Genomic DNA, 26,851 nt, shown 5'->3' on the forward strand with positions numbered 1-26,851 from the left:
CGACAGGGGAAGTTACTCTGCGTTACAAAAGAAGACAGGAAGTCTTTCACAGTTTTTCAGTAGAGACTAGAGAGCATTGTTTTCAATGGAACGAGATAAGGTCCTAATGAAGTAAGCTTTTTATCTATCGGGGTTTATCTGTGTGTTTATGCGAACGCGTCTACTTGATTTTTGATTCATTTTGGACTCACGTTTCAACAACGTAGGTCAATGGTTTGGCAAACGTTGTTCGTCTGGCCGTGTGTGTGTGTGTGTGTGTGTCACTGTGTGTGTGTGTGTGTAAGTTTGTGTGTGCGTGTGTGTTTGTGCGCGTGTGTGTGTATGTGATCAGAAAACTTACCCCTTTCAGATTATTCAAAATATCTCATGAACGTCCGAGAATTTTATGTCATTGCTTGTTTGTTTTTGTTTGACAGCACACTCTCAGATTTCTGAGCCTCGTTTGATAAACCTTCATCGTGCTACCTGAGTCAGTACCTTGGTCATGAATGATCCATAACGGTTAACCTGTCTGTTTCTGTGATATGCAGCGTTTTGAATCATTTTGTACACAGAATGACAGATGAACATCGGAGTGCACTGAGTTTTAAAAGAAGAGCATTGGTAAAGTAAAAAAATCAACTACTGATTCTTGTCCTATGTGTTTCAGGTTCTGAACGACAGAGTGCTTTCACTGACAACGTCAATGTCTCTGGGATACTTGTAGTGCTAGCAGCAACCTTAGCCTTAGCTACTGTATTGATAGCAGTAACCCAAGCCTTAGCTATGGAGTGGAAAAAACGCAATGCTGGGACTGAGAACAGGCCTGCCAATGTAGCAGTAACCGATCAAGCCTAAGCTATGGAGTGGAAAAGATACACGTGAAGCTACAGTAGTGCTAGCAGTAACCGATCAAGCCTAAGCTATGGAGTGGAAAAGATAACATGAAGCTATAGTAGTGCTAAGAGTAACCAATCAAGCCTAAGTCATGGAGTGGAAAAGCCGCATTGCAGCGTCAGTGCTGGATGGCTTTCAGCGCTGCTTTGCGCAGAACATCTTCACTGACGTGGAGGTTGAAGTGGACAACGTGGTGTTCCAGTGTCACAAGGTGTTCCTGTGCGCAGTCTCCGACTTCTTCAGCGCAATGTTTCAGTCGGGCATGCGTGAGAGCGTCAACAACAGGATCCAGCTGTCGGGCCTCTCTCCGAGCACCTTCAGGGACGTACTGACATTTTATTACGAAGGCGACGACAAAATCGTCACGCACGACACAGTGGAGGAGCTCCTGCGAGCGGCTGGTTTGCTGCAGCTGGAATGTCTGCAGGCCAGGTGTGAAGACTACTACGCAGCGCACCTCTTTCCGGAGAACGCTTTAGGCATCTGGAAGCTGGCGTCGTGTCTGGGCTGTAAACACCTGGAGCAGCTGGCACGCATTTTCCTGCTGCGTCACTTCGGCGCCATATGTCAGGAGGCGGAGTTTCTGTCGCTTGAGGTGGACGCCTTGCAGGACTTGCTGGGCGACAGTGACCTCAAGGTCAGCAGTGAGGACGTTGTGTGCACGGCGGCCATGAAGTGGGTCAAGCACGACCTGTCATGTCGCACGCAGCACCTGGACGCGCTGGTCAGCAGTCTGTGCCTCCACATGCTGTCCCCCGTCTGTTACTCGAACCTGGCCGCTTTCTCCAAGTTCACCTGTGCCTCCTGCTCCCCCTCCCTCTTACCTGAGCACCCCCGGCGCCGATCGCAGACAGGATCATCCTCGGACCTGGCGCTAGGTCGTCGAAGTCGCAACTACGAAGAGATGCTGGTGGTGCTGGGTGTGCACAAGTCCACCAAGATGCTGCCCGCTGTCCACGCCTACAGCTTCACCCTGGCCACCTGGTACCAGCTTGACCCCCTGCCCTTTGACCCGGGTGTCGGCTACGCCACGTGCGTGCATGACAACAATGTGTACATTTCGGGCATCTCGCTGAGGAGGGGCTACATGCTGCGCTACGACAGTGAGGAGAACTTCTGGCAGGAGGTGACGGAGATGCCGGAAAGACGGCGCTATCACGAACTGGTGGTTGCCGGGGACTTTGTGTACGCTGTGGGGGGATGCAACAAACGCGACGGAGCCTCAGACACCGTCACCCGCTACTGCACGCGGGAAGATACCTGGAAAATGGTGGGTCACTTACAGCTGGGCGTCTACTCCGCCTCGGCCACTGTCGTCAATGACGTCATCCTGGTGTTCGGGGGTCGTGCCCACGGCAGCGTGAGACGCAAAGAGATTCAGGCGTTCAACACTCATAGTAACACGTCCTGCGTCATCAACCGCTTTTCCTCGCCTGTGACAGAAAGCAGAGCTCTCCACGTGGGTGACGAGGCGTTTGTGGCTCTGACCAATGGAACGGTGGTGAAGGTATTGGAGGACGGAGCCATCTTCCCGCATGCAAACCTGCCCAACTTTGACCGCTACAACTTTGGCTTTGTCTACAGACCCAACGGCCTGCTGATAGTCGGGGGGGAGACCCGCTATCCCTCGGGTTTGGGGTCAGGGCACTTTGCGGATTTCATTCAGGTGGACGCTGATTCAGGCAAAGTGTCGGTCATCAGTGACAAGTTATTTCCCTCCGCCAGTGCCGCTTGCTGCTGCATGGTCATTTTGCGACGAACGACCTTTCCCAAGCTCCCTCAGCAGTCTCACAACTTGTAGAACAATGTAGACTTGACTTAAGTGTTGAGTTGACTTTAGTGTTGAGTTGACTGTTAATGTAATTTTATTGTTTGCGTCACTTTAGTGTTGACTTGTCTTTACTGTTGACTTGACTTTATTGTTGACTTGACTTTATTGTTGACTGGACTCTATTGTTGACTTGACTCTATTGTTGACTTGACTCTATTGTTGACTTGACTCTATTGTTGACTTGACTCTATTGTTGACTTGACTCTATTGTTGACTTGACTCTATTTTGTTTGTTTGTTTGTTTGCTTAACGCCCAGCCGACTACGAAGGGCCATATCAGGGCGGTGCTGCTTTGACATATAACGTGCGCCACACACAAGACAGAAGTCGCAGCACAGGCTTCATGTCTCACCCAGTCACATTATTCTGACACCGGACCAACCAGTACTTGACTCTATTGTCGACTTGACTTTATTGTTGACTTTATTGTCGACTTGACTTTATTGTTGACCTGACTCTATTGTTGACTTGACTCTATTGTTGACTTGACTCTATTGTCGACTTGACTCTATTGTTGACTTGACTCTATTGTCGACTTGACTCTCTTGTTGACTTGACTCTATTGTTGACTTGACTTTATTGTTGACTTGACTTGAAGAACATCCTTTCCCAAGCTCTCTCACTTTCAGCAGCCTCACAACTATTAGACCAATGTAGACTTGACTGTATTGTTGACATGACTGTAGTGTATGGTAGACTTGACTGTATTGTTGACATGACTGTATTGTTGACTTGACTGTATGGTTGACTTGACTGTATTGTTGACATGACTATGGTTGACTTGGCTGTATGGTTGATATGACTGTATTGTTGACTTGACTGTATGGTTGACTTGACTGTATTGTTGACATGACTATATGGTTGACTTGACTGTATTATTGACATGACTGTATGGTTGACTTGACTGTATTCTTGACATGACTATATGGTTGACTTAACAGTATGGTTGACATGACTGTATGGTTGACATGACTGTTTTGTTGACTTGACTGTATTGTTGACATGACTCTATGGTTGACATGACTGTATTGTTGACAATGACATGACTATGGTTGACATGAATCTATTGTTGACATGACTGTATATTGTTGACAATGACATGACTGTATGGTTGACATGACTGTATTGTTGACATGACTGTATTGTTGACAATGACATGACTGTATGGTTGACATGACTCTATTGACATGACTGTATGTCAACTTTATTGTCAACATCCCTTAATTGTTGACTTGACTTTATTGTGACGAATAAAGTTTTATTTAATTGAATTGAATTAAACAACCTTCCCCAAGCTCTTTCAGCAGACTCACAACTTATAGAATAATGTTGACTTCACTTCTTGCACAGCCTGGCACAAGTTTATACTAAACATAGCAAAACTGGTTGCACCACTTTGTAATTAATGTCTTAAAGTCAGACAAACCCCAAAAGTTGAGCATAGTTTATTTTCTTATTCTTATAGTTTAGTTTATTCTTGAAAGCAGACACATGTTGAGGTGATGCATTAATTGTGTACTTTTTGAACGACTCGTTACTGAGCAGTCTCACGCAACATTGTACTCAAAAATCAACCGCAGTCTGAACCCAAGTTTGCAGAGCTGAGAAAGAGGCAAACATGAACAGCGTTCCACATTAATCAATAGAACTCACAGACCTGGGAACCAATACGATTTTGCTGTATTTTGTACGCTTTATTGTCTAAAATGTGATTAGTACGGTCGTTGGAAAAAAATACGATAAAAAAAGTTCCTAGACTACTTTTCTTCACAAGCGCATCCTGAAGACGACCCAGTATTTTAGATGTTCTAATGCAGTACACTAAAAAAAAAATCTGAAAATAAGCGAAGTTTCTTTGAGAATACTCCAAGTGCAAAACAGGGATTCCCAGGTCTGAACTCATATTCTCGGTTACCAATCCAGACCAGTGATTTTGTTTGGCTGTTTTGCAATTTGTGCTATGTTTAAACATAGACACAGAGAGATATATATATATACATATATATATGCAGTAAACATGTTAACACTAACAGAGGTACAGCTCTCAAGAGAATCATGCCAAGTCATAAGTATTACAAGTAATTAAACATTTTTATAGAAAATGTGTGTGATCAGCGTTATAACAGGGGTAGGTTGACTATAGGATCATTCAAGTGTGAGGTTGCCTCGGGTGTTTAACCCATCACCCAGTATATAGTGGAATCAACTTGTTGTCAACTCTCTTTTTGTTACTATCTGCTTATATAATGATGTTTGGAAATAACTCTGTCAAGATTTCCAAGCTTTGTGGAAGAGGTGCGCCCCACTTTAGTGAGTTTTAATAACACATGGTCGACCAGCTAAACCCAGTCATTGCAGCAAATAACTGACTCTGATGTGTATGCAGACCTGAGAACCAATACGATTTCTCCGTATTTTGTACGCCTTTTTGCCTAAAATATGATCAGTATGGTCGGAACCCCCCGCGGGTTAGGGGGAAGAATTTACCCAATGCTCCCCAGCATGTCGTAAGAGGCGACTAACGGATTCTGTTTCTCCTTTTACCCTTGTTAAGTGTTTCTTGTATAGAATATAGTCAATTTTTGTAAAGATTTTAGTCAAGCAGTATGTAAGAAATGTTAAGTCCTTTGTACGGGAAACTTGCATTCTCCCAGTAAGGTAATATATTGTACTACGTTGCAAGCCCCTGGAGCAAATTTTTGATTAGTGCTTTTGTGAACAAGAAACAATTGACAAGTGGCTCTATCCCATCTCCCCCCTTCCCCCGTCGCGATATAACCTTCGTGGTTGAAAACGACGTAAAACACCAAATAAAGAAAGAAAGTATGGTCGGTTGAAAATAAATACGACGAGAAATATTCTCAGACTACTTTTTTTTTACAAGCGCATCCCTGTTGTTCCTGTCTATTTACTTGGTGCACTGTGTATTTTAATGATTAAAAATAACTTGATTACCCGGCATTTAATCAATGATGACAGCTTTTGGCATTAAACTTTGAAAGAATCATTTGTTTTAAATGTATTGGTAAACTTAATTATTGGTGCAACATACGCGTGCCAAGCATATTTGAATCATCGATGTTCAAATGTTGTGTGGAGTACACTCATTTTTTTCTGAAAATACGCCAAGTTTGTTTGAGAATACTCCAAGTACAAAACAGGGGTTCCCAGGTCTGTGTATGTTCATTTTCATTGTTGTACAGTTTTCGCTGGATGTGATGCCTTTTTTTTTATTATTCTTCGTTCATGGGCTGAAACTCCCACGTTCACTCATGCTTTTGCACAAGTGGGTTTTTACGTGTATGACCATTTTTACCCCGCCATTCAGGCAGCCATACGCCGCTTTCAAGGGAAGCATGCTGGGTATTTTTGCGTTTCTATAACCCACCGAACTCTGACATAGATTGCAGGATCTTTTCCGTGCACACTTGGTCTTGTGCTTGTGTGTACACACGAAGGGGGATAAGGCACTAAATGAAAATGGGTCATATGGAGCTGACACTGCATAGCATTCACCTGGAAGTCAGTTATTTGCTGCGATGGTTGATTTTAACTGGTCGACCATGTGTTATTTTTCGGGTCACTAAAGTGGGGCCCAACTCTTCCACAACGCTTGAAATTCCTGACAGAGATATTTCCCGAAAATGTCTATTCCCAGCCAAAGCCCTTCTTGCTCTGTGATATATATATAATATTCTGTTACTGCAACCTCCCTTGCTGTGAGATTGTGCTTTTTGTGAAGCATTAGAACCATCCAATCAGTACTTATTCAGTTACTGGCCTATTGGTGTACGTTATTTCTCTTCTTTTTTTTTTAAGTGAACAACTGGCAGGGATCACATCATCCCAGGATTTCTGGCATGTTGCCGGTAAAATATCAAATTATTGGAAATGAAGTAGACAACAGGTCATACATGCTGGTCATTATTTTGTTTGACTGTTTTTTTCCTTAAAAAAACATAGTAATCACTGTGTTAGTTTGACATCTCTCAGTCTCACAAACAGTGGCGCAAAATCTGAAACCACATGTTACATGTATTTTTTTTCTTTCTGAAAGCATCCATTACAAAGCTATAACATCCATGGCAGAGCAATTAAAATTCAAAACCAGGCTACTTCTTTTCGGCTCTTTTCCCCCCACATATTAAAATTGGCCATTTTATTCTTTTTCTCTGATGTTGTTGCAACAGTACATTGGCCTAGGAGCTGTTCACATGTAGTTTTACTGCGATTAACTATTATCTGCAGTGGTTTTGCACACACATTTTGTGGTTTTTATACATCTGGTTTGTACAGTCGTTTGAACATGCATTCATCAGTGATATGCGGGATTGTGAATAATAAAATGCTCAGTAAGTGAAAAAAAGGAATCACAAAAGTTCTAAATGTACAATTTGTTAACTCTGGAAAACTGAGTGATAGTCTTGCAACTTCTTTGTCTTCTCCTTCTTTGTTCATATCCTGAAACTCCAATGTTCACTCATGTTTTTGCACGGGTGGGTTTTTACATTATGACCATTTTTACCCTGCCATTTAGGCAGCCTTACGTCGATTTCGGAGGATGCATGCTTGGTATTTTTGTGTTTCTATAAGTATAACCAACCGAAGTTGGATATGGATTATGGCAATTCATCCTGTCAGTTGATTGGAAATGCATGCATGCACACAACAATATTAAATCACTTCAATCTAAGCAACTATTAAACACACACACACACTGACGCTTCACACACTCTTGCACCATGAAATAAGGTTATCACAGATATATAATCAGAAGTTCTTATCAACTTATGTATAGCTTCAGCTGTCATTAATGATAATTATAGGAATAATAGAAAGGGTACATTTGTATTTGTAATATTAATACAAAGTCACAGTATAATTGAGTTCAAATCTTATCATATTCCTGAGCCCCCAACATAAAAGCAAATTTACAAATAAACAAATAGACAATTATGTACACAGTTAGAACCCCCATTATTCTTTTTAAAATGATCGATTCTCCTTTTTCTAACCTAGTACAAAGTAGAGTTGGGAGCAAAAAGAAACGCAACTCAAAATGGTAAAAAAAGAAAATGATTAAAAACTATGCACTAATCGTACAGCCAATAAAATATCCTCTACACATCTTTTTTGTTTGTTTTGATGTACCTTATCTAGTTAATAGTTTACGTCAATTTGAAAATGACAAAAAAATCACTTGCAACAGTTGACACGAATGCGTTCCGTTTCTTTTGTCCCCAACTGTACATGCAGGTCTTCTTTAGACAGGATAAAGAAGAAGAAGAAGAAATCATGAGTAGACAAGTAGAAGATTCACCGACTGCATTGCTTTAGATGTAGTCACATAAGGCCAAAAAGAAAAATATGTCTGTTTCCGGTAACATCGCCGGAAAAAAATAGGGTCGGTCGGTCGTTTTTTTTGTTTTTTTTAAATTTTTAACCTTTTTCTTACGTTTTGTTAGAATAACTGCAAGAGGAAATCTTGCCACAGACCCTTCAGAGGGATTCCCGGTGTCATTGGCCGCCATGTTTTTTTGTGTGTGACGACGGAAACGGGAGGTAAGTCTCTTCGATTTTGAAGTCTCATCGACCGATTACCTCCCGGGGTTTTTTTTGTGTGTGTGTGCGAAAAGGGAAAAAACACTTTAGGGTCGGCGCTTAAAAATAGGGTCGGTCGGGTTACCGGAAACAGACATATTTTTCTTTTTGGCCTAATGAGGAGAAATAAAATTGCAATGGTGTTTGATTCGCGATATAACCTTCGTGGTTGAAAACGACGTTAAACACCAAATAAAGAAAGAAAGAAATGGTGTTTGATAAGATGGAGGTAATACAATGTAGCAGGTTCTTTTTTTCAAGTTTGTCCACATTGAAAGCAATGCTTGTCTGAGAATGGACTTTTTACTATTAACCACGGTAAATACAAACTTTGAAATGACTTAATGTTTGACTTGTGCATGTGGCGCTTTTTAGTGCCGACTCAACTTTGTTCTCATTTCTGGTTATTTCCGACTGTGACAGGGTGAAAGTGTGAATGACTTCTGTTCCTTGCTTTCACTTTGTCTTTGTCTAATATTGATAATAAGCTTTCTGTTTCTCAATCTAATGTGCACTTCTTTGTCAATGCCCAACCACAGTGGATGCAAGTTGACAAACACAATCACAAAACGTGTGAGTAGCTGTTGTATTGACATTGTTATACAGGGTGGCCCGGTAGCTCAGTTGGTAGAGCACTGGACTTGTGATCCTAAGCTAGGTCGCGGGTTCGAATCCGGGCACATGTCAACTTTATGTGCACGGCTTGTCACCTTAGTGGCACGTAAAAGACCTCGGTCATTCTGCCATAAGTGCTGGTGGCTGATTATACCTAAACACGCAGACACCTGGGTAGCTCGACTCTGTTGCTGCTAGCTTTCCACTGGGAGGAAGCGACCCGAATTTCCCAGCAATGGGACAATAAAGACAGTAATGAAAATGGAAATGAAATGAAAAAAATGCAGTTGACGGAATTACTTCATATTTGGTGTACATTAATTTCTGCTTATGCATGACCAGTTCACAAAGTAGCAAGTTTGTAGGTCACTTGTGTGCTCCTTTGAAACAAAGTTCCTAATTCAGGGATCGTCACTCAGCAGTATAACGCATGTGTGTTTGAAGTTGAGCGGTAGCCAAACTAACCCAGTTTAAGCCTTCCACGTTGTTTCCTTTTGGGTTATTTGAAGGCCCTATACCATAACCAACCTAAATCAAGGACTTGAATACAGCAATTATACACAGAATCTGTGCATTTCCCATGGAGGAATGTGTTTATGTCATTGATGAATTTTTCGCAAGTATGACTTTACAATGAAGAGTGTCATTATTCAAGTCGTTTGAGTTCAGAGAATCTCAGCATAAGCTGAAGTTGATGTACACCAAATATGAAGTTATTCGGTCAACAGATGTAGAAGTTATCAGCGTTTTTGTTGGTTGCAATTTTTGGGTCACCCTGTACAACAGACAAGTTTGCAAATGAATTTAATTGTCGCATACAGTGGAACCCCAATTTTAAGACCCGCCATTTTAAGACTTCCTCCTTTTTAAGACCTTGTTTTCTCAGACTTTCTGTTCTTAACCTCTGTAAAAACAAGAGGCGAAGCCTTCAAGGCTCACGTAAGAAATCGACAAACAGTAACACAAACTCAATCACTCTGTCACACATACACACACACACACACACAGTAAGCATAGGTGAAACTGTGCAAGAAAGCGAGACACTAGATCTGTCTGTCTGCATGTAGCCTACTTACAGGGACACGACTGCCAACTAGTCTCGGCCCGCTCAAAATAACAATGACCGAGACTTTCAGTAATTCCTTCGCGTGACGTCTAACCCTCTTACGTCATAATGTGACGTCTTCAAATGACGAAATGTTAAAGTTTCTACCACAGACATACACACGCACAAACAAACACACGCACACACGCACAAACGCACAGACAGACAAAGTTACGATCGCATAGGCTACACTTACGTGAGCCAATTACCCCATTTGAAGACTCCCTCCTTTTTGAGACCTGATTTTCTCAGATTGTTGAGGTCTTAAAAGGGGGGTTCCACTGTACTTTGAAATGTCCACAAATGCAAGTGGAACTGTCACCTACATCAAGTGCTGGGATGTCTTCCTTGGCAGCTGTCATGTTTTTCATGGAATGACAGTGGAAGCCCCCCTTTTAGGACCCTCAATTTAACTCCCTCCTTTTTAAGACCTTGACCTTGACCTGTTTTCTCAGATTTTTTGGTTCATGTCCTCTGTAAATGTATGCCCATTTATAAACTTCCTCCTGTATAAGACCCGATTTTTTTTTAGATTTTGGGAGGTTTCCAAGGTATCACTTTACTTTTGGGGGAAAAAAACCTATATATGCAGTTATTGATTGTGTACATATTGTTATTTAGAATATGTAAAAATGGTAACGGCAAAAAAGCAATTTTTACATCAATCTCAAATTCATTATAACTATTGTCACTATATATTCACTTTGAGCAATGGTTGTGTGTTTGTAAGCCAAAGGTAGAATAATTTTAGTTAAAACTATTACTGTAGGTGTAAACGTTTTGCTCACAAGTCATTGGCTGACTTCCTGCATATACATGTATGTGTTTGACAGAGATTTTTGTCGAAATAAAATCATTAAATATCTGTTATTATGTGATTTATTTGATATTTCTTTTGACTGTGTGTGAAATTGAGAAGTAGACAGCGACATGTTAGCGATACATCAGATGCGTGTTTCTTTCAGGCGAGACTTGCTCGCGAAGCTAGGAGGCGAGAGTGTATGAATGTTTTTAATGATAACATGTCTGGCTCAGTTTTATCAAAGTTAAGGAAGTACTGTGGCTATCACATTTTCAAGTAAACTGATTGAAATTTTAGTCAAACGTTATTTTACTCAAGTCTCGACTAAGGCATTGCATTTCAACACAGAATCTTAAAAAATATTCATTACTTTGTGGAATGTTTAAAAACATATTTAACAAAATGACTGCATTTAGTTCCTTGTCATCTCCTGAATCCAAAACTATATGTTGTGTTGTGTTTGGATTGAAAACAAGCTCAGAAATGAGGAAAATGTGTTATACAAAATAGGATATAGTTTAGTTACCAAGACTGTGTGTCAGCACTCTCCTGACAGAAGGGTTTATGCCAGCCTACAATTTACTAATCCTGGTGGAAAAGTGTAGTGTTTTCACCTTACGCATCTTGTTTTCATTTTCATGACTTTATTGTTTTATTCTTGGAATTTTTGGCACTTTATTGTTTATTCCAGTTTAACCTTCGCCCGACCGGGTTATCGACTACACACGGAAGACATCGTAGGGCCGTGCGGACCCATGCTTCTCAAAGAGGAAAAAATATGCATACCCTTCCGTACACCCATGCTTTCCAAAGAAGCAATAACGTTCATCCCCTTCCGTAGACGCCATGGTTAAATTTCCGCGAGAAGTAATTAAATTAAATTATTAATTTAATTATTACCGTGCGGTCTAAAGCTTCTCAAAAAAGGAAAAACGTGAATTCCCTTCTGTAGACATCGTGGGGCCGTGTGGCGCACACGCACACACAGACACACACATACGCATGCACGCACACACACTAAGCGCAGCAATATAGGGTCCGATATCCTTCGAAATCCCACATTGTTATTTATCAATTTCGCTCCACGCGACTTGCTTATTAACTCCAAAATTAAACAGATCGTAGAAAATGATGTTTAGAGCCAATACCTGAAGGTTTGTGACTTCTCTCCCTAGTTTTTATGTAAGTTCCTTCAGTTTGAGAAACATGGGTCTGCACGGCCCCACGCTATCTTCGTGTGTAGTCTAAATTTGACCTTTGTTTTTTTTATATTTAGTCAAGTTTTGACTAAATATTTTAACATCGAGGGGGAATCGAAACGAGGGTCGTGGTGTATGTGCGTGTGTGTGTGTGTGTGTCTGTGTGTGTGTGTGTGTAGAGCGATTCAGACTAAACCACTGGACCGATCTTTATGAAATTTGACATGAGAGTTCCTGGGTATGAAATCCCCATACGTTTTTTTCATTTTTTTGATAAATGTCTTTGATGACGTCATATCCGGCTTTTCGTGAAAGTTGAGGCGGCACTGTCACGCCCTCATTTTTCAACCAAATTGGTTGAAATTTTGGTCAAGTACTCTTCGACGAAGCCCGGGGTTCGGTATTGCATTTCAGCTTGGTGGCTTAAAAATTAATTAATGACTTTGGTCATTAAAAATCTGAAAATTGTAAAAAAAAAATAAAAATTTATAAAACGATCCAAATTTACGTTTATCTTATTCTCCATCATTTGCTGATTCCAAAAACATATAAATATGTTATATTCGGATTAAAAACAAGCTCTGAAAATTAAATATATAAAAATTATTATAAAAAAACTTTTTTTTTCGAAATCAATTTAAAAACACTTTCATCTTATTCCTTGTCGGTTCCTGATTCCAAAAATATATAGATATGATATGTTTGGATTAAAAACACGCTCAGAAATTTAAAACGAAGAGAGGTACAGAAAAGCGTGCAGCGCAACGAATACCCCGCTCTTCTTGTCAATTTCACTGCCTATGCCGTGAGCGGTGGACCACGAGTATACGGTCTTGCTGCGTTGCATTGCGTTCAGTTTCATTCTGTGAGTTCGACAGCTACTTGACTAAATATTGTATTTTCGCCTTACGCGACTTGTTATTACTTCTCGCGGAAATTTAATGATCTTTTAAGACATAAGAGCTTTTTAGGTGTCTGAGGCATTCTTAAAAACTCATTAAAAAATTTGAACTGGTTTAAGAGATATTTGCAATTAAACACCCTTCTGGGTCCACACGGACTCACGACGACTGGCGAAGGTTAAAGCTAGCAGCAACAAGAGTCGCGCAACTAAGTTGTGTGTGTGTTTTGCTGTAATCCATAACTTGTACTTCTGGCAGAATTGACAGAGGTCTTTGTGCAGACAGGCAAACAGAGACACAGAGATGCTGCCGCACTGAAACAGACAATACAGGTTGACAGACAGACAGACAGATGCATGAAGACAGGCTGCAGACACACTGAGACACAAAGACGGTAGGCTTTTACACTAAAACGGACAGTCAGGCTTATAAGTTAGTAAGACGGACAGACTAGCAGTCTCGCGAACGTATATAAAACAAAAACAAGCAATAACATTGTTGTTTCATTGGCATTTATTTTGACAAGAAGCAATGCAATATGGGGCAAAACTGTTCCGGCTTGGCTTGACCAACCACAATTCGTCAGCATGAACGACAGCGTTGACAGCAAACCAAGTATCATCAGAAGCACTTGACACCACTAAAGATTAAAAAAAAAACAACAAGAACGCTGAAGCGTGATTAACCATTCAGTCAAGCACGGATGCTAGACAAACCAGCGGCGAAGCGATATGTCGGTCAAGCATCACAACACACACACATACACACACACACGCGCGCGCGCACACACTGACACACACACACATACGCACACGCACACACTGTGACACAAAGCGCAGCAATAGGGTCCGATATCTTTCGAAATCCTATGACATGTAAATGAAAGGCATCTGACAAAGGGTCAAAAATCCAAAAAATAAGGCTTATTTTTTTATGGGCTTATTTTTGTAAGGCCTTATTTCTTAATAAGGCCTTAACAGAAATAAGGCCTTATTTTTCTGAGGTCATATTGGAAATAAGGCCTTAAAAAAATAAGGCCTTATTTTTGCGCCTCTCAGTCGTATGATGATACAGAGAGAGAGAGAGAGAGAGAGACGAAAGAGAGAGACGGATTGACAGACAGACAGACGGACGGACTGATAGACAGAGAAAGATAGAAAGAGAGAGAGAGAGACTCTGAGGGAGAGAGAGAGAGAGTGTGTGTGTGTATGTATGTGTGTGTGTGTGTGCGTACGTGCGTGTGTTTGTGTGTCTGTGTGTTTGTGTGTTGGTATGTCTTTACGTATCTGTGTGTCTTTGTTTCTACGTGTGTCACTGTGTGTGTGTGTGTGTGTGTGTGTGTGTGTGTGTGTGTGTGTGTGTGTGTGTTTGCAAATGTGTTAGGGTAGGTACAGGTGTACAGAAGAGTGCAGGTGCGACAACCGATTTCAACTAGTGTCATAATGTTTATGGTTTGGAAATGTTTTCTCTTGTTCCATTTATTATCTCTTTTTTTCGCGCTCACCCGCGTACAACAAAATGTGCGAATAATGGTGCGACAAGTTTACATTTCAATGGTAATTTTGAGGGCGTAAAGTGTTTGACACGCAAACACACACACACACACACACACACACACACACACACACACACACACACACACACACACACACACACACACACACTAACAAATGTAAATCGACATCGCGGCAGGCTGGGATGCGGCAGGCTGGGATGCGGCAGGCTGGGATGCGGCAGGGTGGCATGCGGCAGATTGGGGCGCCGCGCGGCAGAGTGGGATGCAGCAGGTTGGGATGCGGCAGGGTGGGGTGCGGCAGGTTGGGGTCCGGTGTGACGTTTTCATCTTTCGCCGTGTTGATATTTCGCTTCTCGGCCTCGTTGATCTAGTATAAACTCTAAACTGAACAAAAAAACACCCTTCGATAGTACTGATGAGCGACCTTAATTGTGTACCTTACATTCATGGGGCCAAATTTGTCCAACCAATTTGTTTTATTTAACTTAGAAATTTGATTCATCCTAAAATGTTTTCCTTCTTACTCAAGGGACGTAATCACTCAGTACACGTTTTCGAAGAATTCGATTTTGGGGGTGAAATCTATTAAATTTTACCACCAATTTCCTTCACGTGCAAGAAACTGACATGCTTTTCGTCCATAAATAATTTCACTTCTTAATTTTACCAGGAAACAACATTTCAGTCTTGAGTATATGTCGAGGGGGAAATATGTACACAGGCGACAGATGATATCGTGACACCGGCAGGCTGGGATGCGGCAGGTTGGGTACGGCAGGGTGGGATGTAGCAGGTTGGGATGCGGCAGGTTGGGTACGGCAGGGTGGGATGTGGCAGGTTGGGATGCGGAAGGTTGGGATGACACCATTTTTGGGTATATCCTCGTGTCTGGAAACCAAATTCTTACTTTTCTTCTCTTCCAAAATGTGAAAGTCGGAAAAAAGAAAGACACAGAATAAAGAAGAAGATGAAACGAGGTACATCAGGCATATGAACGGTAATGGAACCTTAACACATCGGCAACGGAACTCATGGATCGTTAATGGCACTTCTTCTTCTTTCATGGGCTTAGACTCCCACGTTCACTCATGTTTTTAGCACGAGTAGATTTTTACGTGTATGACCGTTTTTGCCCCGCCATTCAGGCAGCATACGCCGATTTCGGGGGAGTTAATGGCACTTAATTAACGCAATGGTAACGCAACGCTAGCGCTCTCACACACTGCGTTGCCATACACCCATTCCACACATCCGTTCTAGCTTCCGTTCCCAGCCGTCCTGACGATGCTCAAAGATGCCAAAAACGGCCGTTTGCGTAGCGTTTCATCGTTATGGCAGCCGTCCTCAGGAAGCTAGAACGGATGTGTGGAATGGGGGTAGGGGAAGGGCTCCTAATATATGGACCACTTTTGTTTCATGCTGATAACTAGCTTGTTTTCTTGCGAAGAAGTTTTATTTTGTGTATGGTAGTCCTTCTCTCTTAGGTTAACCGTTAGGCCTAATTAGAGTGAAATAGCTTTGATAGATTTTCAGCAAAAATTAAATACAGAAAAAAACACAAAATTAATGGTTCATATTAGGAGCCTGGGCGCCTAATATGGACCACTGAAGCGGCCTTCTCAAATCACTGTAAAAATCCCCCTATACTTCAAAATAACATGATACAACTTAGTCAGACTAATCAAAATATGCTTTAGATTTATCTGTTTCGGGTTGATGAGAGCGTTATTTGAAGCACACCAGGAAACTAAAGAAGCTTATGAAAAACAGAGTGAAAATAAGTGAAATTATCAACCGCTTCCACGAAAAGAAGACTATTTGTGATATTTTTTTTAAATCTTGAAGGCTAGTTATAGGTTATTTCCAGCAAGCTTCTGAATGAATTATTGAAAATAGCATTTAGCTTTTATTTTCTTCGATTTGTTGAAGGTGGTCCATATTAGGGGACTCACACATACTTTGAGATCTTGCTATTATTCTTTGTTTGCAGTAGAAACTCGGGGTCAACACTGCTAAAATGTAACAAATACGGTCTTAGCTGTCATAAGTAGCAATTTTTGTGTGATAAAAGCTTTGGCTGTGGACAGAAACGAGTCCGTTTTAGGCGGCAAATTTAGAGTGAACCCTGCCGAAATGAAAAAACAAGTCGCGTAAGGCGAAAATACAATATTTAGTCAAGTAGCTGCCATTTTTCAGCAAGACCGTATACTCGTAGCATCGTCAGTCCACCGCTCATGGCAGCCAAAGGCAGTGAAATTGACAAGAAGAGCGGGGTAGTAGTTGCGCTAAGAAGGATAGCACGCTTTTCTGTACCTCTCTTTGTTTTAACTTTCTGAGCGTGTTTTTAATCCAAACATATCATATCTATATGTTTTTGGAATCAGGAACCGACAAGGAATAAGATGAAAGTGTTTTTAAATTGATTTGGACAATTTAATTTTGATAATAATTTTTATATATTTAATTTTCAGAGCTTGTTTTTAATCCGAATATAACATATTTATATGTTTTTGGAATCAGCAAATGATGGAGAATAAGATAAACGTAAATGTGGATCGTTTTATAAATTTTTATTTTTTTTTACAATTTTCAGATTTTTAATGATCAAAGTCATTAATTAATTTTTAAGCCACCAAGCTGAAATGCAATACCGAAGTCCGGGCTTCGTCGAAGATTACTTGACCAAAATTTCAACCAATTTGGTTGAAAAATGAGGGCGTGACAGTGCCGCCTCAACTTTCACGAAAAGCCGGATATGACGTCATCAAAGACATTTATCAAAAAAATGAAAAAAACGTTCGGGGATTTCATACCCAGGAACTCTCATGTCAAATTTCATAAAGATCGGTCCAGTAGTTTAGTCTGAATCGCTCTACACACACACACACACACACACACACACGCACAGACAGACAGACACACATACACCACGACCCTCGTTTGGATTCCCCCTCGATGTTAAAATATTTAGTCAAAACTTGACTAAATATAAAAACAAGTCGCGTAAGGCGAAATTACTACATGTAGTCAAGCTGTCGAACTCACGGAATGAAACTGAACGCACTGTAGTTTTTCACCAAGACAGAACAGCTTCGTCAATCCCCGCGAGAATGAAATCGCTCACCTTCCACGTGCAAAACGCAGTGAAATTAACACGCCAGAATAGCGCGGTAGCGTATTGTGCTAAGCAGGAAAGCGCGCTTTTCTGTATTCTTGTTAACTTTCGGAGCTTGTTTTGAATACAACCTATCATATCTATATGTTTTTGGAATCAGGAAATGATAAAGAATAAGATTAAATCATTTTTGGATCGATTTCTTAAATTTTTATCGTAAGACTATTTAATTTATTTTCGTTAATTGTGATCACATTTTAAGAGTAAACATGACATATGTATATATTTTTAGATTCAGAATATGATGAAGAATACGATGCAATCAATTTTAAATCTGTTTGCGAAAAATCGATTTTAATGACAACTTTAATGAGCAAACTCATTAGATAATTTGTAAGCCTCCAAACTGAAATGCAATACCAAAGTCCGGGCTTCGTCGAAGATTACTTGACCAAATTTCAAACAATTTGGTTGAAAAATGAGAGCGTGACAGTGCCGCCTCAACTTTTACGAAAAGCCGGATATGACGTCATCAAAGCTATTTATCAAAAAAATGAAAAAAACGTCTGGAGATACCATACTCAGGATCTCTCATGTCAAGTTTCATGAAGATCGGTCCAGTAGTTTTCTCTGAATCGCTCTACACACACACACACACACACATACACCACGACCCTCGTCTCGATTCCCCCCTCTACGTTAAAACATTTAGTCAAAACTTGACTAAATGTAACAAGTTGCGTAAGGCGAAATTACTACATTTAGTCAAGCTGTGGAACTCACAGAATGAAACTGAACGCACTGCATTTTTTCACAATGACCGTAGTCCGCCGCTAGTGCAAAAGGCAGTGAAAGTGACGAGCCTGTTCAGCGCGGTAGCGGTTGCGCTGTGCTGCATAGCACGCTTTACTGTACCTCTCTTCGTTTTAACTTTCTGAGCGTGTTTTTAATCCAAACATATCATATCTATATGTTTTTGGAATCAGGAACCGACAAGGAATAAGATGAAATTGTTTTTAAAACGATTTCGAAAATTTAATTTTAATCATAATTTTTATATGTTTAATTTTCAGAGCTTGTTTTTAATCCGAATATAACATATTTATATGTTTTTGGAATCAGAACATGATGAAGAATAAAATAAAAGTAATTTTGGATCGTTTTATAAAAAAAACATTTTAATTACAATTTTCAGATTTTCAATGACCAAAGTCATTAATTAATTTTTAAGCCTCCATGCTGAAATGCAATACCGAAGTCTGGCCTTCGTCGAAGATTGCTTGGGCAAAATTTCAATCAATTTGAATAAAAAATGAAGGTGTGACAGTGCCGCCTCAACTTTTACAAAAAGCCGGATATGACGTCATAAAAGACATTTATCGAAAAAATGAAAAAAATGTCTGGGGATTTCATACCCAGAAACTCTCATGTAAAATTTCATAAAGATCGGTCCAGTAGTTTAGTCTGCATCGCTCTACACACACACACGCACAGACACACACAACACACACACACACACAACACACACACATACACCACGACCCTCGTCTCGATTCCCCCTCTATGTTAAAACATTTAGTCAAAACTTGACTAAATGTAAAAAGAGAAAAAACCTAACGGTTTTGAGGTTTGTGTTTCTGCAACTGTTTTGACATGTGAAAGTTATCCAGAGAGGGTGAATACAGCCAATGAAATTGTTTTGAGCGCAGGGCCGGACTACCGGGGGGGGTTATGGGGGTTGCGCAACCCCCCCGCCCCCCCTAGCCTAAACAAGTACCTCACTTATTTAAAACATTTTTTATTATTGTTTATTTTATGCCGTTTCATGCAAGGAGCGACCATTTTCCTATCTCAGAATATGACCTACCCATCAGCTTCAGGGGGCGAAGCCCCTTGACCCCGCCAGGGGGAACATCCCCCTGGACCACCACTGGCAACCCCCCCCCCCCCCTCCTCTTAGCCTAGTCCGGCCCTGGAGCGCTCTAGCGCCGCTAGTTTGTCAGAACAGGAGGTGGTCCATATTAGGAGCCGGTCCATATTAGGAGCCCTTCCCCGAGATTGAACGGGAAAGGGGGGGGGGGGGGGGGAGTTTACCCAGCTTTTGTTCTTTCTTTGTCATAGGTGTCTTCGATCCAGATTTCGAACCACCAAATCCTGCAGGTTGTTTTTTGGTCGCTGTTCTTGTACCTCGTTTTCACGTAGTCAAGTTCCCAGCCCGGCCCAACCCCAGACATATCAGAATGAATTCTGACGCTGGTTACCTGTTTGGCAAAACACACATGAGAGAAAGACTTCTTTTTCAAGAAAGTAACAGTAAGGACAAATAAGAACGTTGATAGCTTATGAGGCTTGATTAACCATTCAGTCAAGCGAATGCACGCTGAAATAGCCTACGTCTGCTTTCCTTTCACCTTCCGAACACACACACACGTACATACACACACACACACACACACACACACGTACATACACACACACACACAGAAATCCGTATACACAACCACACACAAACATCATTCTGACAGCTAGAGACAGAGATAGGGAGACAGAGAGAGGGACAGAGAGAGAGAGAGAGAGAGAGAGAGAGAGAGAGAGAGAGTGAGAGAGAGAGAGAGAGACAAGACCAGACAAAATCTTTATTATCGAGGGTAATAGATAAGCAATAATAATTATATGCTTTTTTACATTCAGCCCTCGCCCTAAAATAAGGTCAACAGGACCAAAAAACAAAGAGAGAGAGAGAGAGACACACACACACACACACACACACACACACACACACACACACACACACACACACACACACACACACACACACATACAGAGAGAGAGGGGGTATTTGAGAAGAAAAAATAATCTTGAGACAAATAAAAATCTTGAGTGTCTGGGGCAGAGAGCGTCGAAAAGTGATGTCATAATCTCGTGCCTTTCAATATGACGTCATTTGCGTGTTCCATAATCATAGCAGGGTTGAACTTGAAGCATCATTTTCTTTCAAGGAATTCCTCTTGTTTGAGCATAGTTTCAGCGCCACACACCATAAAACTATATATTTTTGGAATCAGCAAATCACAAGGAACAGAGAAATGCTAATTTTATGTGTCTCTTCCAACAATATAAAGAAAGTCGCTATTTAACGGTTTTCTTCATTTTAAGCCCATTTATCTATCAAACGCAACAAAACTATATATTTTTGGATACAGGAGGCAATACATAATACAATGATGTCACCTTTGTGATTCAAATATCGAATAAAGATCATGTAACGAAAATTTCAAACAAATGGATAAAAAAAAAATGTAGCCGGAAACAATTTGATGAAAACTAGTAGTACGAACGGACACATTTTGTCGTCAAAATCAGTACGAACGGACACAAAACTGTTTTTTTGCAAATTCAATTCATCCTATGGTTCACATAGGTCCAATATCACACGCATTCGTACATTGTGCTATCTGACAACCATTGGAACACACAGAACTTGTAGTGGGGGCCTGTTTCGCTCTGATCTAACGAATGTGTATGAACGAAAACGCTTTTCGTGCGAACGGAAACATGCACTTTTGTACGAACGGAAACATGGTGTATGAACGGAATCTGCATGTTTTCAAAAGACAAGTGATTGTACAAAAGCCATGGGTTTCTATAAACTTCTGTTCAAGCGAAATGTCGTAACAGGCAATGGTTTTGGTGATCATGTGCAAATCAGGGGTCAGATTCGATAACAGAGCGAAAAAAACAAGAAAATGTTAAAAAAAAATCAGGCAATTTTGCCACGTTCGGCCCGCGTGTGTTATCATGATGATTACTAAATATTTCGCCTCTTAAAGACAAGATATGGGTTATATGATTCGAATGTTACGCCCTCACGGCTTTTGACGAGATACACAAGTGTATGCGTGTTTAGGTGGTATCAGCCATCTGCACTTATGGCAGAATGACCAAGATCTTTTACGTGCCATTGTGGTGACACGGGGGTGGGACATGGCGTCCGTCACATACACACACATACACATACACACATACATCGGGAGACAAATTCGCTCTCCGCTCTTGATAAGACATTCAGTCTTTACTTGACTGAATGAAAAGAGAGAGAGAGAGAGAGAGAGAGAGAGAGAGAGAGAGAGAGAGAGGGAGAGACTGAGAGGGAGAGAGAGGGAGAGGGAGAGAGGGAGGCATCTTATACCTCAGGGCCCAGGTTTTGGGTGTTGAAGTTGAAACAGTCTAAGGCGTTTGGCATGAAATCATTCCCTGCGTTGTCGAGGTCTTGCCAAGTAGTATGGCACTTACTTCCGCCAAGCGAGATAGAGATGTCTGAGTCGGTGCCTGTCGTACCGAGCCAACTACTATGGGCCGTTTTTGTGCAGACACGGACAGGAACTGTGGAATGCAAATGTCAAGGTACATTGTAATTCAATCACGGTGGGTTTAGAATGTAACAGATTCTGTGATTGGTCAGATAATAGGTTATCAATTCTCGATGAACACCGATAACCAGTCCCCCAAAAAGCAAACTGAATATGTATGTCAACAAAAAACGCAGGAGCAGAGTAATAAGATAGGACTACGGAAACACATTTTTTTGGACGTTTTCCTTGCAGGTTAGTGAACTGAAAGTAATGTGTGAACAGTGCCGGTGGTCCCAACAGAGCAACCTCATGAAAGCAGAAAAGAGATCGTCGTCAGATTGAATTACAATAACATTGACAGGCTTCCATTTGAAACTTCTCAGTTGTCATTGTGGATTGACGCCCTCTTTATAAAGCCTAATTCAAGGAACCCAACCGGCTCTTTTTAAGGTCAGCTAAAGCAGTTGGGGTTGATTTAATGATATAGGTAAGCATCTAAAGATGCAAAAACCGAACAGTAAATCACAGGTTTTGTGTTGCATCAGTAATTTTACACAAAATGCATGCCGTCTCGCATTTCAAATATCTTAAAAAGCAACATCTTGCCAGATAGGTTTTTGCAAGACTTTGAGAAAAGTTCTTCATCTGTATCAAAAGTGTTTGTCTGTCTGTTCAATAAAAAGAACACTGGGTCGAAGGGCAGTCAATGTCACGTGTGTGTTTTTGTCATGAATTAAACTTTCCAATAACCTACCGTTTTTAGTTTTTGATTCTGAATTTTGGAACGTTGCCGTTTCCTGTTTTTGGGGTTTTAAGTCTCACCGAGGTCTCGACGTTTTACTTTATTGAACGACCACGGCCGGGTTTTATCTGAAACTAAATCATAAAAATGTTTTACTCGTCAAAAGAAATCAGGCGTGTGTTTTTCTTTGAAGTCAGAACCTTCAAATATCTGAGAAAGTCGGGTCTTTAAAAAAGACTGTCTGAAATGGAGCTGAATTTACAGAACTAATTGAACGGAAAATATATATTAAAAAAAAATATATAATTTTTTTTTTAAATCAGGTCGTGAAAAAGTGTCAGTTTTAAATCGGGGAGGGGGAGAGGACTCTGTGCACATTAATTACGCTAAGCAATGGAAGGGCAATTATATTCCCAACAGCAGGGGCGGACGAGGGAGGGGTTTCTGGGGTTTCCGGAACCCCCCCCCCCCCCAGCCAAAAAATAAAAATATTTTTGTGGTTTTTGTTTGGGTTGAGTTTAAATATTTGGGGTATTAATCAGTGACAAAATCTGCTGCCTGAAACTGGTAATGATCATCCTCAGAATGCACCAGATTGCACCATTTTGCATCCTTTTTTTCAAAATTTTCCGGGGGGGCATGCCCCCGGACCCCCCTAGCAAGCTACGCGCTTCGCGCCGTCGACTCGGCGCTTTGCGCCTTCACACCCATATCTTCACAATATACTTTTGGAACCCCCCCCCCCCCCCCCCCCATAAAATGAACTGATCCGCCCCTGAACAGTACGCAGTTAACATCTTGAGTTTCCACAAAAAGGTGTTTAGAGCAGCTGAAATTGTGTAACGCCTACATGTCAATAAAAATAACAGTAATCTTCTTATCCAAAACAGATAAAAACAGATCATCATGTACGTCTGTCCGTCTGTTTGACTGCATGTGTCTATCAGTGTCCGTCTACCTGCCTGTATGTTTGTCTATACACACCGACGTGTGCGTTCGTTTGTTTGTTCGTTTGTATCTCATTTGTTCTGCCTTTCTCTACGTATTTCCTGCTTTCTTTCTATATTACTTTCTTTACCTTCTTTCTTTTTTTCTTCTTTTTTTTTCATCTATTCAGGCATTGTTGAAATAGTACGCACAGCGCTTGTTGTCATGGTATCACTCACAGTGGACACAACAACCTCTCGTTTTCTGCTGCTCTAACCTCCATACCTGAATCAGTAGAAATGACATGACACAAGAGATACGCAAGATAGCAACAAAAACAAAAAAACTGTTCTGGATAGATAACTTATTTGGCTTTATCTGCGTATGTAAACGTTGCCAAGTTAATCCTATTGTGAATTTGTGTCGATTTTGTAATGGTACGTGACGTTTTTGTCAGGTCGATTTTGGGGGTACCCTTACTTCGGCGGCGGTCACGTGATATCTATAACAGCAGAAATCTTTAATCAGAAAACTGTGCCAGATAGCGAAGTGAAGGGCCTTTAATTGCATATAATTTATGAAGTTTAAATGATATAACACGGGAAAGAATGTTTTAGTTTGGGTATGAAAATGGGTAAAATAATTTGTTTGCTCAGTTTATATCCATCTCTCCTTATTTCTTTGTTTCCTACTTTCTTTCTTTCCTTATGTCTCTCTTTATTTTTACCTTTCTATCTTTCTTTCTTCCTTCCTTTCCTTCTTTCTTCCTTTCTTTCTTTCTTTTTTTCTTTCTTTCTTTCTTTCTTTCTTTCTTTATTTCTGGTTTTTTTCTTTTTCTCTTTTTTTCTATTCTTTTTTTTCTATCTTTCTTCCTTCTTTCCTATCTATCTATCTATCTATCTGATCTATCTACGCCTTATCTATCTATCTAACAACCCCTCATCTATCACATCCATCTATCCCTCATCTATTTATCCCTCATCTATCTATCTATGTATCTATCTATCTATCTATCTATATATATATATATACATCTATCTATCGATCCTTCTTCGGCTTTCTTTCCTTCTTTCTTTATTTCTGCCTTTCTATCTTTCCTTCGTTCTTTCTTTCTATCTTTTTTCTTTCTTTCTTTCTTTCTTTCTTTTTTTCTTTCTATTTTTCTTTCTTTCTTTCTATTATTTTCTTTCTATCTTCTTCTTTCTTTCATTCTTTCTTTCTGTTTGTCTTTCTCTCTTTCTTTTTATCTTTTTTCCTTTTTTTTCTTCATATCTTTATTCTTTCTTTCATTCTTTCTTTCTTTCTTTCTTACTTATCTTTCTTTCTTTCTATATTTCTGTCTTTCTTTCTGTCTTTCTTTCTATCTTTCTCTCTATCTTTCTATCTTTGTTTCTTTCTACATTTCTTTCTTTCTGTTTTTCTTTCTTTCTTTCTTTCTTTCTTTTTTCCTATAATTCTTTCTTTATTTCTTTCTATCTTTCTTTCTTTGTACGTACCATTACTGGGTCCAGAGCATATCGTATAATGACGTTTGGGTAGTTGATGATGCTCAACAGCACGCTCTTCGCTCGTTTTCGTCGCCGTCGTCATCATCATCATCACCATCGTCACCGTCATAATCAGCGTTACCGCTCCTACTTTCGTCATCATCGTTTAGTATCGCCAACGGATAGAACAAGGTTGAGAACCGTAATTCTTTTCTTTTTGACTCTGCTCTTCCTCTTCTCAGTCTGTTCTTCCGTTTTTGTTGAAAGTTGTGTGTTTTTGAACAATAATCGTCCGTTGAACTGAACGTGGCAAATGATATACCAGGTAATATACATATTTATAGGCTACCTTTTGGTTTTTCTTCCAGACAACGCGCACACACACACACACACACACACCAGACGCGTAGAAAAACAAGGACAGAGGGTCCGGCCAATTTTCGGCGACAAAATATGAATTTTTGGTTTTGTTTTGTGAAATTAAGTATTTTTACATTTGTCGTAAAGATTGATTTAATGTTTTCAGATAGAACGGGATTTGAGACATGGGTGTCATGGGTGGTTGCGCGCGCGCGCGCGCGCGTGTGTGTGTATGTGTGTGTGTGTGTGTGTGTGTGTGTGTGTGTGTGTGTGTGTGTGTGTGTGTGTGTGTGTGTGTGTGTGTGTTTAGAGCGATTCTGTGTGTGTTTAGAGCGATTCCCGGGAAACTACTGGGCAGATCCTCATGACATTTTACATGCAGCTTCTTCCAGATTATATCCCTTGAATTTTTTATTTTATTTTGTCCAAACATGTCTTGTATGACGTCATATAATTCGGGTTTTTACAAAGGTTAAGGGGGCACTGTAACGCCCTCATTTTTCAATCAAACTGATTGAAATTTGTGTGAAGTAATCTTTGTCCGGACTCTAGGATTGCATTTCATCTGAGAAGCTAAAAATGAGTTTGTTCATTAAAATTCTTAGAATTCTCATAAAGATTGAAATTTCAATATGAGATTTAATTTTTTTCTTTCTAAAATCTATCATTCACCGAATCCAAAAATATAAAGATATGTCATATTTACAAAAAGGTGACTTCATTTTTTAATGAAATTGATTGACATTTTTGGCCACGCGCTGTTTCATTTGGTCCAGACTATTAAAAAGCATTTCATATCGGAAGCTTAAAAATAAACGTATCAGTTTTTTTCATTGAGATTGTTAATTCTAATCAAAATTGAAATTTCAATAAGAGATTTAAAATCAAGTCAGGTGAAGCAAAATTACTACATTTAGTCAATCTGTCGAACTCACAGAATGAAGTTGAACGCACTGCAGTTTGTTTTTACGATATAGCTTTGTCGATACGAACGCAGCCAAGACGGAAACTGAGGACACGTTCACATGCAAAGCATACTGAAAGTGACAAGCCAGAATAGCGCAGTAGCGATTGCGTGTTACTGGAAAGCACGATTTTCAGTAGTCTTTTTAACTGTCTGAGCTTGTTTTTAATCCAAACATAGCATATCTATATGTTTTGGATTCAGGAGATGATACAGAATAAGTAGAAAATCGGATCGAATACTAAAACATTAATTTTGATTATAATTTTGAGATTCTTAATGACCAAACTCATTAATTATTTCTTGAGCTTCCAAGCTGAAATGCAGTCCCATAGTCCGGGCTTCTTCGAAGATTGCTGGACCAAAATGTTAACCAATTTGATAAAACAATGAGGTAGTGACAGTGCCTCTTCAACTTTCACTAAAAGTTGACATCACCGATTTTTGATAGGCCCCC

General features: G+C 40.3%; 1 protein-coding gene and 1 long non-coding RNA gene across 2 annotated transcripts; one reads left to right on the forward strand and one right to left on the reverse strand.

The window, feature by feature from the left end:
• The first annotated feature begins 8 nt into the window (after positions 1-8).
• On the forward strand, positions 9-10,898 carry LOC138967304 (kelch-like protein 23). Its single transcript, XM_070339839.1, has 2 exons — positions 9-111; positions 650-10,898. Exon 2 carries the CDS (start codon positions 968-970, stop codon positions 2,675-2,677), a length of 1,710 nt encoding a protein of 569 aa, XP_070195940.1. The 5' UTR covers positions 9-111; positions 650-967; the 3' UTR covers positions 2,678-10,898.
• A 2,528-nt stretch (positions 10,899-13,426) lies between these two features.
• LOC138967299 (uncharacterized) lies at positions 13,427-25,398 on the reverse strand. The gene is made up of 4 exons (XR_011455906.1): positions 25,080-25,398; positions 21,752-21,945; positions 19,657-19,823; positions 13,427-13,571 (listed from the first exon to the last, which is right to left on the reverse strand). It is a non-coding gene; the product is annotated as an uncharacterized lncRNA (long non-coding RNA).
• Between the last annotated feature and the right edge of the window lie 1,453 nt (positions 25,399-26,851).

Source organism: Littorina saxatilis, linkage group LG5 (assembly GCF_037325665.1).
Source record: "Littorina saxatilis isolate snail1 linkage group LG5, US_GU_Lsax_2.0, whole genome shotgun sequence".
NCBI lineage: Eukaryota > Metazoa > Mollusca > Gastropoda > Littorinimorpha > Littorinidae > Littorina > Littorina saxatilis.

Excerpts from the sequence above, each read along its gene's own strand:
- LOC138967304 (XM_070339839.1), top strand. The coding sequence starts at position 968 with ATGGAGTGGAAAAGCCGCATTGCAGCGTCAGTGCTGGATGGCTTTCAG.